Source organism: Pygocentrus nattereri, chromosome 10 (assembly GCF_015220715.1).
Source record: "Pygocentrus nattereri isolate fPygNat1 chromosome 10, fPygNat1.pri, whole genome shotgun sequence".
NCBI lineage: Eukaryota > Metazoa > Chordata > Actinopteri > Characiformes > Serrasalmidae > Pygocentrus > Pygocentrus nattereri.
The window spans coordinates 16,813,531-16,826,810 of record NC_051220.1 but is presented as its reverse complement, the minus strand read 5'-3'; the positions used below and the strand labels follow the sequence as shown (position 1 = coordinate 16,826,810).

The 13,280-nt window shown below is 39.8% G+C and overlaps 1 protein-coding gene across 2 annotated transcripts in view; it reads right to left on the bottom strand.

Annotated features, from left to right (window-relative positions):
• Positions 1 to 13,280, bottom strand: part of LOC108430670 (cysteine-rich motor neuron 1 protein-like) — a 65,451-nt gene that overhangs the window by 10,620 nt on the left and 41,551 nt on the right. For both annotated transcript variants that reach the window (XM_017703300.2, XM_037541824.1), the window contains 4 exons: positions 12,186 to 12,389; positions 8,739 to 8,867; positions 7,014 to 7,164; positions 1,080 to 1,201 (listed from right to left, as the gene is read on the bottom strand). In XM_017703300.2, coding sequence (XP_017558789.1) covers positions 1,080 to 1,201; positions 7,014 to 7,164; positions 8,739 to 8,867; positions 12,186 to 12,389 — 606 coding nt within the window. The remainder of the gene's footprint in view (positions 1 to 1,079; positions 1,202 to 7,013; positions 7,165 to 8,738; positions 8,868 to 12,185; positions 12,390 to 13,280) is intronic.

The following is a 13,280-nucleotide window of genomic DNA, read 5'->3' as shown; positions in this document are numbered from 1 at the left end:
CATCTGTTCCACACAGAGTATAATAACATAGTAATAAAGATTACACTTAACATTCTTGTAATCACATTACAGTTCGTGACTTGATCAGTAATACCTGACTTGCGTTACTCACACAAAAAGAGAACAACATTAGTTTTCTGCAAAGCATTTAAAAAATAAATTGCATCTTTATACCTCGTTGAGCCAAACCATTATGACTACCTGCCTAATATACTGCTGGTCCTTCACCACTAATTAAGCTCCAACTTGCCAATGATATGGACTCTACAAGAACCCTGAAGGTGCGCTGCTGGATATGGCACTGATTTATCTTCCTACCCAGTACATCCCAGTGCCTTCACTACCCTAGATAAACAGTGCACATGGACCCGGCCATCCATGTGATGTAAAAGAAAACTGAACTCATCGGACTAGGCAACCACCTTCTTACACTGCTCCATGGCTCTGTTCCAACACTTGCATGCTCATTGTAGGTGCTTTTAACTGTGAACAGGGGTCAACATGGGTACTCTGACCACTCTGCAGCTACATAGCACCATATACAGCAGGGGGTGTTGCACTGTGTGTTGTAGCATTTGTGCCTCAGTGGCCCTTGCACGATTATAAGCCTTAGGTGTCCAACACCCTGTTGCTTGTTCATGGTTTGTACCTCCTCTGACCACTGTCAGTAGGTCATCACCTCGGCTGACCAGGATCACCCTATAAGCCTTGCCTTTTCAGAAATGCTCAGACCCAGTCATCTGGCCACAGTGTTGTGGTCTTTGTCAAAGTGGCCTGTTTTTCTGCATTCATCACATCGACGGTGAGAACCAACTATTTGCTTATCATTTAACATATGCCAGGCCTTTAAGTGTTTAAGTGTTGTTTCAAGATAATTGCTCAATATATGAATGGTAATAATGTTTCGGCTCATCTGTGTATATTATCTGTCTGTCCTTGTATGTAATTTCTGTGTGGGAACTTCCTGCAAACACAAAGATTTGATCAGTTTAAACATTCTACAGTGGCAGTTTATCTGTCCTCTAAGCAATGCAAGAAATATGGTTTCAGATCGAGTGATGCTTTGTCCAGACACTTACCTTTGCAGAGGCACACACTGCAGCCCTTCCTGTTCTGCTTGTAGCCCTCACTGCATTGCTTGTCACAAGTAAAGGGTGGACACTTAATGCAGCGACACATCTCGCAGCCATGCTTGTTCCTCCTGAAGGAGACAAGATAAAATTACACATTTTGCTCAATATTTTTGTGGCTTACAGAGGACAAAGACAAGTATGTTACTGTACTTTTCTATTAAACAAACATCTTTTAAAAAGATGCAAACAAAAGTGTCTAAATAGACTCGTTCTTTTCTGAAGCGAAACATTAAAAATTACATTTTGGCTCAACCAGTGAGCTGAGTAACTTCATATTCTGCTTATACAGTTTGAGGCTTAGTCAACTGTTGCACATGATGCACCAAAAGCATTGAAAAACCACTTAATTTGTCATTGCTATAGTGCCGTGAAAAGTATATGCATTTAGTATATGGCATATTTTCACAGTTAATCATGTCAGATCTTCCAACAAAACTTAGAATATGGCAAGCACAACCCAAGTAAACACAAAATGCAGCTTTTAAATGAACTTTTCATTTCCTGAGGGAAAAAGCATCACGAAGCACAAATTGATCCAGTGTAAAAAAGTAGTTACTCCCTTAGTTACTCCATCAACCAGTTAACCAAATGTAGTTTTTAATTGGGACCATTTAAACTAGGCACAGCCAGGCTTGCTTACATACAGCTCTGTTGAACCTAAACATGGCTTAAATTGAAACCCTCCAACAACGTGAAGCAGGCTAAAAGGTCTCATCAAGCAGCATACTGTGCCACCGAATGAGATGAGAGAGTCATTGAAAGGGTTACAAAGCCATATCTAAGGCTCTGGGACTCCAGCAAACCAGCATGAGAGCTATTATCTCCAAAGCAAAAAAAAAACCCAGTGTTGAATCTTTCCAGAAGTGTCTTGTGTACCGAAATTCCTCCAAGAGCACAGTGACAAATAACCTTGGAAGTCACAAAAGAGCTCAGACAAATATCTAAGGAACAGCAGGCCTCGCTTGCCTCAGATAAGATCAGTGTTCATGATTCTATAACAAAGAGCCTGGGTAAAAATGGTACTCATGGGAGAGTGGCAAAAACCACTGCTAAGCAAAATAAGCATAAGGGCTTGTCTCACATTTGCCAAAAAAACAACCTGATGACCCCCGAAGCCTTTTGAAATAATTCTCTGTGGACTAAGGAGTCAAAACTGTTAGGGAGACAGGAGTTCTGTTACATCTGGCAAACACAGCTAAAGCTATCACAGAATTCCACAATAAAACATCTAACCAGCAGTCAGACATTATGGTGGTAGTCTGATGATCAGTAAAGTACAGTGTAGTTTATTAAAGTATTTCCATTTTCCATTTGATTATACTTTTTACTCCAGCACGTGCTAACTAGACAAAGGCACCTCTGAAAAGCTTGCAGAATTTATCAAATTGTTTTTTTTTTATCAAGTACCTTTAATCGAGTAACATTTCAGGAGTTTGGAGGGGGAGTGAAATTTTACCTATTTCCTGAACATGAAGAAAAGTTTATGACTTAAATTATCAGGATATATTCACTTTTTATACATAAGTACACTTAAAAGCCAATTGGCCAGTGTATGTTGTCTACCACTGTGTACAATTATGTTAAAAGCAAAAGGACTTCACTTTCTAACATCATCTTTCTCAACTTCATCTGACCTTGCTTCTCTCTTTTTGCTTCATTTATCAACCGAATTATCTTAGATGTGCTTGCCTTCAAATTTTCTTCAATCTTTAAGAGTGTTGCCTCAAGCTCTCATCATTTCTTACATCTCTCTCCAAATGAGGCATGCACTGTGAGCTTTATCAGTTTTGGCTAAATTGCCAACAGGCGTTTCATCCAACAAGCCCGACAGATTGAGCACAACCAACAACTAACAAGGCCATGTCTCTAGCCGTTCCATCTTTTGGAGCTCAGCCACAGAGGTCAAATAAAGCAACCAACATGACCCCAATCTACTCAGTGCACAAGTCTGCACAATGTGAAATCTCACAGGGTACATCATGCACTACATCACAAAATGTTACATCATGATGCACCCCCGATATAAGTAGACACGTCACGTTTGCACCAGTGAGATGTAAAAGCTTGGCTAATACATAAGCATGCAGTACAATAACTGAAAGCTCTGTGCTGAATTGCTCTTTGTTGAAGGTGCTCTGCAAAGTCCAAGGAGCCAGATGGTCAAGCCTGGTAGAGCAGGGCATATGGTTCTGCTTTCCTCCCCACTATATTAGTTCCCTTTGAAGAGTCCAGATAAAAGCAGCACCCAGAAACATGTGAGATCCCTGCGGTGCGCACGCCATTCCAGCACTAACAAAGCATGGTCTCCCCAGCCCACTTAACTCTTCCATTCATCCAGTCCTCATGGGTCCATGTTCAGAGGACATGAAGCACTTCTTGTTTTCAAGATCTGCATAAAAGACACCTCTGTGCTCCATTTGAACGATTTGACCACCTCTGCATCTGTCTCTGATGCTTACTTCCGTCTCTCCTTGCTCTCTCTATGACCTCTGATACAGGCTTCATTAGTAAATCCAATACACTTTCTCATCTATCACTGCAGAGAAACTCCATTACTTACAACAGCAGTTCCTAATCCATGTCCTGGAGTGCCCCTGCCCTGTGCAGTATATTTACATGGTTAAAAGTTTTTTCCAGACGCGAGGCTGTTTGTACGTTGGTTGGAGAAAGAAGATGTTTTTGAATCTGGGTGCAGTCCAGATAACTCCTGTCAGTAACACTGGAAAACAAATGTCTGCAGATACCAGATTTTTGTCTTTGATACCAAAAACAAGTGTAGTATCACAATGCGAAACCAAAGGGATGTTATGGCAGAAAAAAATAAAGATCTTAACAAACTCCAATGTTTATTAAACACAGAAAAGTATTCAAATTGTTAAGAGTACAGAATATACTGTTAAAGCAGTGTTAACCAATTTAGCCTTTTGTTATATCCTACATTTTTCTTGTGGTCCACTTATACAAACTCACACAAATATCATATCAAATTTCATTTATACACTAACATTTTATCAATCAATTTTTTCATGATACGGGCACCTTAAATAAAACTTAGTTAGAGTATTGAATTGTTTACCATTTTGCAACACTGAAAAGGTGAACTTCCAATACTTCATACAACACTATTCAGCACTAGGATCTGTGATTGATTCTTGTAACATTATGGTACAACACTGCATGCTGATTAGGACTCATCTTATACAAGGTATTTGCTCAATGTGCCAACATGTTGGACTGTCTGAGAAATATATTTCCACTGTTTCTGGAAGCCTTCCGCCCGATGACGGCTGGGATAGGCTCCGGCACAACCCCGCGACCCCGAGGGAGAAGTGGCTTAGAAAATGTGTGTGTGTGTGTGTGCTTCTGGAACTAGATAAAATCATCTAGAATAGTTTGCCTAATTAGGGATAAAGCCTCTCTACATCTGCTTTCTCAATCACCTCCTTGGCAACACAACACATACTCACACAGTGTAATAAACATACTTAAAATTACCATCAAAAGCTCAACATGTTAGAGTCCTATTAAAATCTAAAAAAAGGCATTTCATATATTATTTTTTTCTCAGTTAACTTGATGAAACCAAATGTATTCAAGTGCTTGAATGCTGGGATCTCAAATGGTTAACCAAGTACTTCAATATGTCCTTATTAGCCGAAAATCTAAATAAAAGGTAAGACCGGAAGCCAATGTCCTATGATACCTTCACAAACCAACATTAATTGTACTGTCTGTGTCTGGTCTTTGTAAATACAATGAGCGCCTATATAGACACTATACTCCCTGCTAGCCAGTGCAGCAGCAGAAGGCTTTCGCTCATTTGCTGAGACAGCAGTAATGTGTGTATTGAACCAGACCCAGAGTGGAGGCCCACAGTGTACAAACACAGAGCTGGGGCGTCCCCTGACCTTTGGAGTTGGGCTTTGTTTAAAGTTGGCTTGTGGAATTTCACCGGGGACTACTGCTGGCTCGGCACAAATTCCAGTGGGCCCATACCAATGGCCCTGCTATGTCCATGCTATTTTAGCCCCATTGAGAAGGGGAAACGGTTTAAGTCCTCCATTGTGTGGAGCCCAGGCGTGCTCAACTGTGTCAAATGTCAGTCCAAACAGCCGCTACGCTACGCGCCATGACACATGCTAGGCAAGCGAAGATTCTACTTTTCTTCCACCTCCACTCTTTTCCTTGGAGACTGAATGGGACATATTCATGCTATTTTTTTCTGGCAAGCAACTGAAACCTTATAGCCAATTGATTGCTCACATTTGGCATCCATGAAAGGAACTGACACCAGCCTCATACTGAGTTCATTTCCAACTCGTCATATGATTGGCTTTTTTTGGAGAGGTCACAAAAGCATCAAGCCCTTTCAACCTCAGAACTTTACCTCAATATCAACAAACATATTCAAAGCAGAATATCTTTGACCATGACTATAAACACAACTCTTCTCCCCACTGGGAAAGATGGACCGACAGAAGGCTTGATGTGCCCTGGCTTGGTGAGGGTTTCTAAAACCGGAAGTTTGAGAATCTGTGGGATGAAGTCTGTGCTTCCTGGTCCCATCATCCCCCAAACCATATCCCAGCATTTAGGGAAGGCCCTATCAGCCTCATCTGGCAGAGAGTCCTCAATAGCATGGTTCAGATACCAGTGGAATTTCATGTAAGGCACACACAGGCTGCTTTTGTGACAGCGGGACGTTTGATCATTGTTTTGAAACGGAGGGATGCTTTATGAAATGAAAAGGGGTTGGCTTGGAGGTGAGGATCTGTGGGGAGTAAAGAGAAAAACTTCCAGATGTTTGCTTGAGTTAGGTGATTACTGGAAGAGAGGGGGTCCAGGCCAAGCCATTTCGAGCACACACCACAGCCGGGATTAGACGACTGAGAGTCAACCCTCTTTGATTTCTATGGCAAGAATCATCAGTAGAGCAGCTAGGCCTAAAAATTCTCTCTTTCTCCATGTTCCGACTGGATGGCTCTCTCTGTACATCAACACATCACTTCTGATATCTCTATCCATCTGACTAAGACTAAATCTTTAACAAAGCAGATCTGTGATACACCTTCTGACAAAGTTTGATGCTTACTCCCACCTAGCCAGGTTTTTCAAAATGTTAATTAATGAGCTTGTCATATTTGTTTGCTTAAAATAATGTAAAATATTGTTAAATATTTTCCATTTGTCTTTGCAGAAACTTCAAAACAAAAAACAAGAGCTATCTTGTCATATAACACAGGTTTGATTCCCTTTATTATTATGTCAGCACTCACTGACCCTGTTTACACCTGGTCACTTGATATGACTAATCTGTATTGTATCCCGGTAAGATTTCTGCCAAATGCATTTACACTTGGTAGTCAAACGTCTTAGGTAAGTCGGACTGAAATCAGATTGAGACGGACTATCTGCTCATTACACAGCAACCAATTACTAATTGTTCATTTTAGTTTATTTCTGTTAATTGTCCACCTTCTGAAGTGGTTTGAGTGATCAGATTTGTATCTGTTTTAAATGCGTCTCATGTACGTTTACACTACATTTTGCGGCTTGGCCTTATCTAAATATAGTCCTTATACTGACAAGCAATGGTGTGACGAGGTGTGAACAGGGTCATTGTCACTCAAATATTTCATGCTTTTAAACCACTTTTAGGGTAAAATACTTCTGATATGTGCCTTTAAAGGGGCACTGCAGACAAAATTAATTTTAGTTCTACAATGGTGCTGTAGAGTGAGATTTTCAGGTTTAAAGACTGGACAACCCCTTTCTGATGATGTACCCTGAATTAAAAGAAGTGCATATTTGAAGATGAGGTTTTAAAATATTTGAAATGTTGTATTTTTTCTGCTGGAGTGTCTGTATCAGTAGACTTACATATATCCATGAGTGCAGGTCTTGCTGCAGATTAGAGGTTTACACTTGGACGGGATGTTGCATTCACACACTTCACAGCCAAAGTCATCCTTATCATATCCCATGGGGCATTGCAGGTTGCAATACTTGGACAATTCAGGGCAGGAGTCATCTGAAACAAGTCAAATGAGACTAAATGTGATCACACATATGCATCTATGTCTATATGTATATGTTGAGTTTTAGTGCATCATGACGCGTTGATCTGAAGGTGGTGAACTGGAACAAATTTGGATTTTTAGAACTAATTATAATAATATAAACTCTAATATATAAACTTCAGCAACACTGCTGATCCACCTGTACCAGCGCAACACACATCAATATGCCACTACCATGTCAGCATCACTACAGTGCTAAGATGACCTGACCATGACCACTGATGAACAGAGTAAAAGGGCACTTTAAATCTACACAGAAAATCTTTAGTTGTAGAACTACAGCATGCACCTACATGTGAAATGGACTTGATAAAATGGACAATGAGTGTACGTAATACAGTGACCAGTGATTGTAAACACTCGATGCAAAGGCACCCTGATCTAATTAAACTTTTCTCTGACTATCTAAGAAAATTAGTAAATTGAAAATAAGTACACATCATCTACAGAGAACACACTTCTGCACATTTTAATGCACATTTATTGTTTATGTGCTGAATTTAACATATTGTGGGAAAAATAAAACATAAAATGGAACATGTAATTTGATTGGGGTGTACATACATGTTATTGCATGTCATTGTATGTGAAATAAATTATTCCAATAATTTTTAATAATCTGTTCATTCTGTGTATTGTTCTTGTGTATATTTCACTGCTATGTATGACAATTATATATTTAAAGAATACATAGAAAAATGGTAAGTAGGTTTTAGGTCAAGTTTTTTACAATGTAGTATATAACACTACACTATAGTTTCATAGTCTTTACAGACTTTTGGAGGGCCAAACCAAATGTCTTCACAGGCTAACTTTGGCCTGCAGGCCACACTTTGGGCAGCCCTGGGGTAAAGAGCTTCCTTGAGTCATATTTCTGCATTCATAATGCACTGTAAGATTTCATAATGCACTGTAACAATCCTAATTCATATATTACAAGGTTAGAGATTTACAAACCTAGTCTATATACAAGACGGCCCAGTCAAAACTTTGCCCTAAAAAGGACCACACAGACCCAATAATCTTGGGTCAAAGTCTTGCAAGCTTGGCGAAGTGCACATCATGGGAAATGCCTTGTGAACAAGTTACTGTGAGAAGCAGACTCCTGTCCAAGGTGATTCATCTTGAGTGTGCACTATGTGTATTGAGTCAGTGTTTACTGTTATTGTGGACTGCTGGCACGTGCAGAAACATACACTAGAGAGTGTTTGGAAAGCGGTTTGTTAGCAACACAATTATGTGCTGTGAGCTACATGTAAGGCAGTGGATCAAAACTGCTCAAGTCAGCTTTGCTTTTGTTCTTTATGTAACTGATCTGGTCTGTCTGTCAATATATGCTTGTTTGCTGCTGAAATTACTTTGGTTATATGTATCAATGGGAATTCAAGCAGAATTGAAAAGCTCTGGTTATGTGTCATTGTCTTCAAAGAAAAGATCGGATGTGTATATGATGAGGGAGAAAAACCCAATCTGGCTGGCTGTATAAAAGTATTAGTGAAGTGTGAGAGATCTCAAGATCACTTACTGCTGAGACACTGACACAGTAGACAGCCATTGTGGTCCTGCTGAAAGCCAAATGGACAGTCTTGTCCTGACAGGGAGCAGTTTTCCAGTGGGGGGCACAGAAAGGGGCTCACTGTCTCATACGAAGGCTCTGAAAAAACATAAGAGAAAAATTAGCATCTGATGCTTCTAGACAGGGGCAGGACCTCTATAAGTAGTCAGTATGCTACAGTATCACAATGTAGCTGATGTTTCTAGTTCTTATTTTGTAGTTTCTCTTCTATCTCCTTTTTGTGATCTGCCACACCACAACCAATCTGTAATGCTTGTGGACATCAAAATCTCTGTCAGTCTTACAGTGAGGTATCAGGTGTGGTAAAACATCAGCATGCACTGCTAATTTGTCAGTGTCTTGATAAATTCACCTGTTTCAGGAGAGGGAAATCCAGGCCCAAACACCAATGTCAGCTTTGTCTTTTCCTCATGGCTGCACTTATCAAAAAGTCAGGTGCTTCTTGTATATAAACCTCCACTCTCCAAATAAATTCTACATACTTTAAAACATGGTACCAATTCTGGCTAAACTTACAGGAGCACCCTTTGGATTCCATTGATTACAGATAAATGCACCTGTGATTATTCTGCTCTGATTTTCCTTGTCTGGCAGCTTTGATGGATGAATTGCCTCTCATATTAGTCAAATTGCTGCACAGAAGCACCAATTGCTTCTAAAACAAATTTTACAGTCCCTCTAAACCTCAAAAATCTCAACTGTCTGTACTTAAACTACGTTAAAATGGGGCCCTCATCTTTGAACCGTGGTCATCGTGGGAAGCACTGCTGTGGTGGCATGCGTGGAGCCCACAAGTGCAATTCCAAGCTGGCAAGTGGAGAACCAGAAGGAGCTGTAATTATGTTCACTCAGAGTAATATTCTTCAGTTTAGGAAGCCAGCTTAGACCAATAAAGCGTCCAAAGAATGCCGGCAGGCCTTCTTTAATGAGCAATGTGCACGTGGATGGTACGGGATCACTTACAAGTTCTATAGTGGTGGGACAGGCAGTTATCCAAAAATGAGTACACAAACAACTGCTCTTGTGTGCAATTATCATTCAACAACCTTCACACTGACATAATGATCAACAAGAACCGAGTACTTACAAAAACATTTCCAACTGATTCCAATTACACCTAACACAATCTAAGTCTGAGGTTCCTGCTGGAAATCTGGAAATCGAACCTTGGGATAAATGCAATCAGGAACTTTGCGGAAACAGTCACCCATTTTGTGTGTGCAAGTGATTAACCCTAACTCCAGTGACAAGACAAATAAGTCAGTGCTGATGCTCCCAGTAATAAATGTGTTCATACTAATCACACAAACTTGGGAAAAAAAAAACCATTACCACTTTTGAAAACTGGTGAACATCTGTATAAGGACAGTTTATGTTGTTAAAACCTAGACAATAAAGTCTAATATAAATGATGAATCTTATACTTTATCGGTTTAATTGCAAGTAAATTTGGGCCATAGGACAATACTATGAGGGACAAATCTATACTCAGTGGGGCAGCTCACTGAGAAGCTGGCATCTTAACGCCTGGACCTGTCTGAAGCCAAAAACTGCCACAGCCAACAATGGGTGGTGGTCCAAGAGAGCACAATGGGTCCATTATCTCTCTGGGTGGATAGAAGGGCTTAGTTTCTCTCTCCTGTAGGATCTACAGCAGTGCTGGGCAATAGTGAGTGCCTGCCAACTCAAACAGACAGATCTAGGCAGTAAGTGCTCTTCTTCAAGCAAGTGCAGATGCTCTACAATGTTGAAGAATACAAGCCAAGCTTCATATATCTTAGCAGAAAGATATAGGTGATATTCAGACAGCTCTTGGGAACTGGCACCGACTAACACTGGTTAAAACAATACACTGCAGAAAAAATACAGTACTGTGGAATATTAGGAACCTGACCAAATTAGGCACCTGACCAAATTGGTTAAAACCATTTATCCCTACAGTGACTGTTTTTGCAAAACATTTACAGTAAAACATCACATTTTTCTTTTTGCAAAAGTTATTAACATGTAATTTAGAAGAAAAATAAAAAATACAGTTGGTTCCTTACATTTACTGTACTTCAGCCATTGCATGTTTTTTTTTTTTAAATTCCATCAGCAGCACAACCTATATAAAGCTGCACTATGTAAGATTTGGTTATATGAAGACCTCTCTGCTTTAAATGTGTAACTGCTTGCAACGTGTGGAAAAACATTTTGTGACATCAATTTTGCTTTGAACACCTTCCCCAAGTGGATAAATCTGATAACTGCGAGTGCATTGAAAGTGTGAAAACGCTATTCAGGAGGTTAAACTGAATTATCTACTCATCATCACATCTTCATCAGTATAATGTTGACTTTGTCCTTGAGATCCAAACATTGAGCTGAACTTTTTTCCTCTAATCGACACTTTCCTCTGACCTCTGCAGCAGCAGACACTATATTTTAGCATGTTTTTTCTTGTCTTGACTCAGTAATGCCACGTCTTTCAATTTTAACAAAAACAATCTTACACAGTGCAGCTCTCATTTAATGAAGTACTGATTAGCTGAACTAAATTTTGCATGGTAACTGTAAATACTACACATCCTCGAGGAGAGCTTTTTAAATGATTCAGGGAAATACACAAAACTCACTGAAATACATAAAACACTACATATTGTATTACTGTTATTTGTGTTTATTCTAACTTTGTTTTTGTATTAGTGTCTGAGTAAATAAATGCTTATTGCACAAATAAACTGCTTTTTAAATATCATTTTCTCAGGTGATCTAAAGCACTTTGCCAGTACCATATATGCTTCAGGTCTTTTTGTTGTCTGTCCTACAGCCAGAGCATTAGGTTATACAGATGAGAGCATAACTAGTTCATGTCTAGTGCTGTATAAAATGTCCTCACAAAATGCTAATGTATATGTTAAATATGGCTAGTCGTAATTCATGAACATAACTTTAAACTTTCAGCAGTTGTAATTCCATTAAAATTAGCTATACCCACAAACACACTTTTTCTGGCTGTGGGTGGTCATGTGGTGTGTTGCCCCTTGGTCAGGACCTTAGCTATGGGCCAGCAGTCTCAATGTCCATGTTTAAATAGCTGGCATACTTTAAATGGCTTAATGATGAGGTGTTGAGAAGTTCTTCTCATCAGAGAAAGTGTGAATGAGTGTGAGTGTGTGTATCTTTGTGTTTAAATGTATGTGAGAGAGAGAGACTGGGTGTAGGATTGTTTGTGCTAGAGAGTGTTAACATTCAGTGTTTTGTATATGTGTATGCCAGCAAATGATATAGTAAGCCACAGTTTACAAAACCATCAATCCTATAAACAGAAAAAGACCACACGTGAGTACTTGCATGTGTGTGTGTACACATGTTTGCCAGTACCCATGTCTGCTTCTGTGTTTAAGGGCCCACCTTCACAGAAAGGGCAGCATTCTCCTGGGATTTTGACTGGGTTCTGGCAGCTCTGCTTGCAGGCCATGGCTGTGCAGTGGGGCTCTCCATCCACACACTGGCAAAATGTGCAGTCGTCCTCCTTCCACTGCTCCTCGTCCTGACGCAGCTTATGGTTCACCCAGCAGCTGGCCTTCGTGCTGTCTACTGATAACAGTTCCACATCTGCAGGATGAGATACCAAATGGTTAAAGCTTTGAAGGCTAGATTTTTAATGGCTATACAAGGAACTGTAATGTTATCATATAACTTACTTTATTTTGCCTATATATATATATATGTTCAATTTGTAGTCTTTCAGGTTTGCACTTCTTCCATTTCAGTTTCAGGTTTGCACTTCTTATTTTTGTCATCTCTTCTACTTCCAAACACGTACATGTGGTATTGTTTGAAAGCTTACTATTTGTACTTTTGACAGATTTCCTCTGCTTGTTTTACAGAGCTTCAGGGGAGAAATGACAACAAAATGCAAGTAAAAGCATTTCAAGGAATATAATCCTTTGGAGACCTTCCTTGTGTGTGATTGGTGTACATTCCAGCTCCATGTCAGGGGTTAACCTGACTGGCTGTGTGTCACTTTTAGCTGGACACTTTTAGCTTGACTGTTTTAGCTTCACCTCGGCCTATGAAGGCAAAGACCAGTGCAGAGGTCGTGGCTGTAATTTTCACTCTGAAGTAGGAAACGCCATTTAAAAGCATTAGCTGCATTATACCCACATTTACACCACTGTTTGAAGTTTTGAGCAGCCTTAAAGTGAAGCCAAATGTTTAAGAGCTTCCTGAACTGGTGGTGTGTTCTGCCAACGGTTTAAGTACGGTCTGGGGGAAATTCAGAAGTAATGTGTCAGAGGTTCCTGAAAATGCAGGTAATTGAGATTTCTGGTTCTGTTTGCAATAGAAGCAGTTAAGTGTCCAGTCATCATGGCAGTTTAGGTGTTGCATGCGTTTCTGTATCTAATTTATTCCTAGGAAAAAGCCTATGTTTATTTGATTGCAGCAGTGATTTGGCTGATGTGCTTTCCATCTGGGTGCAGTTAAACTTGACGACTCTTCATC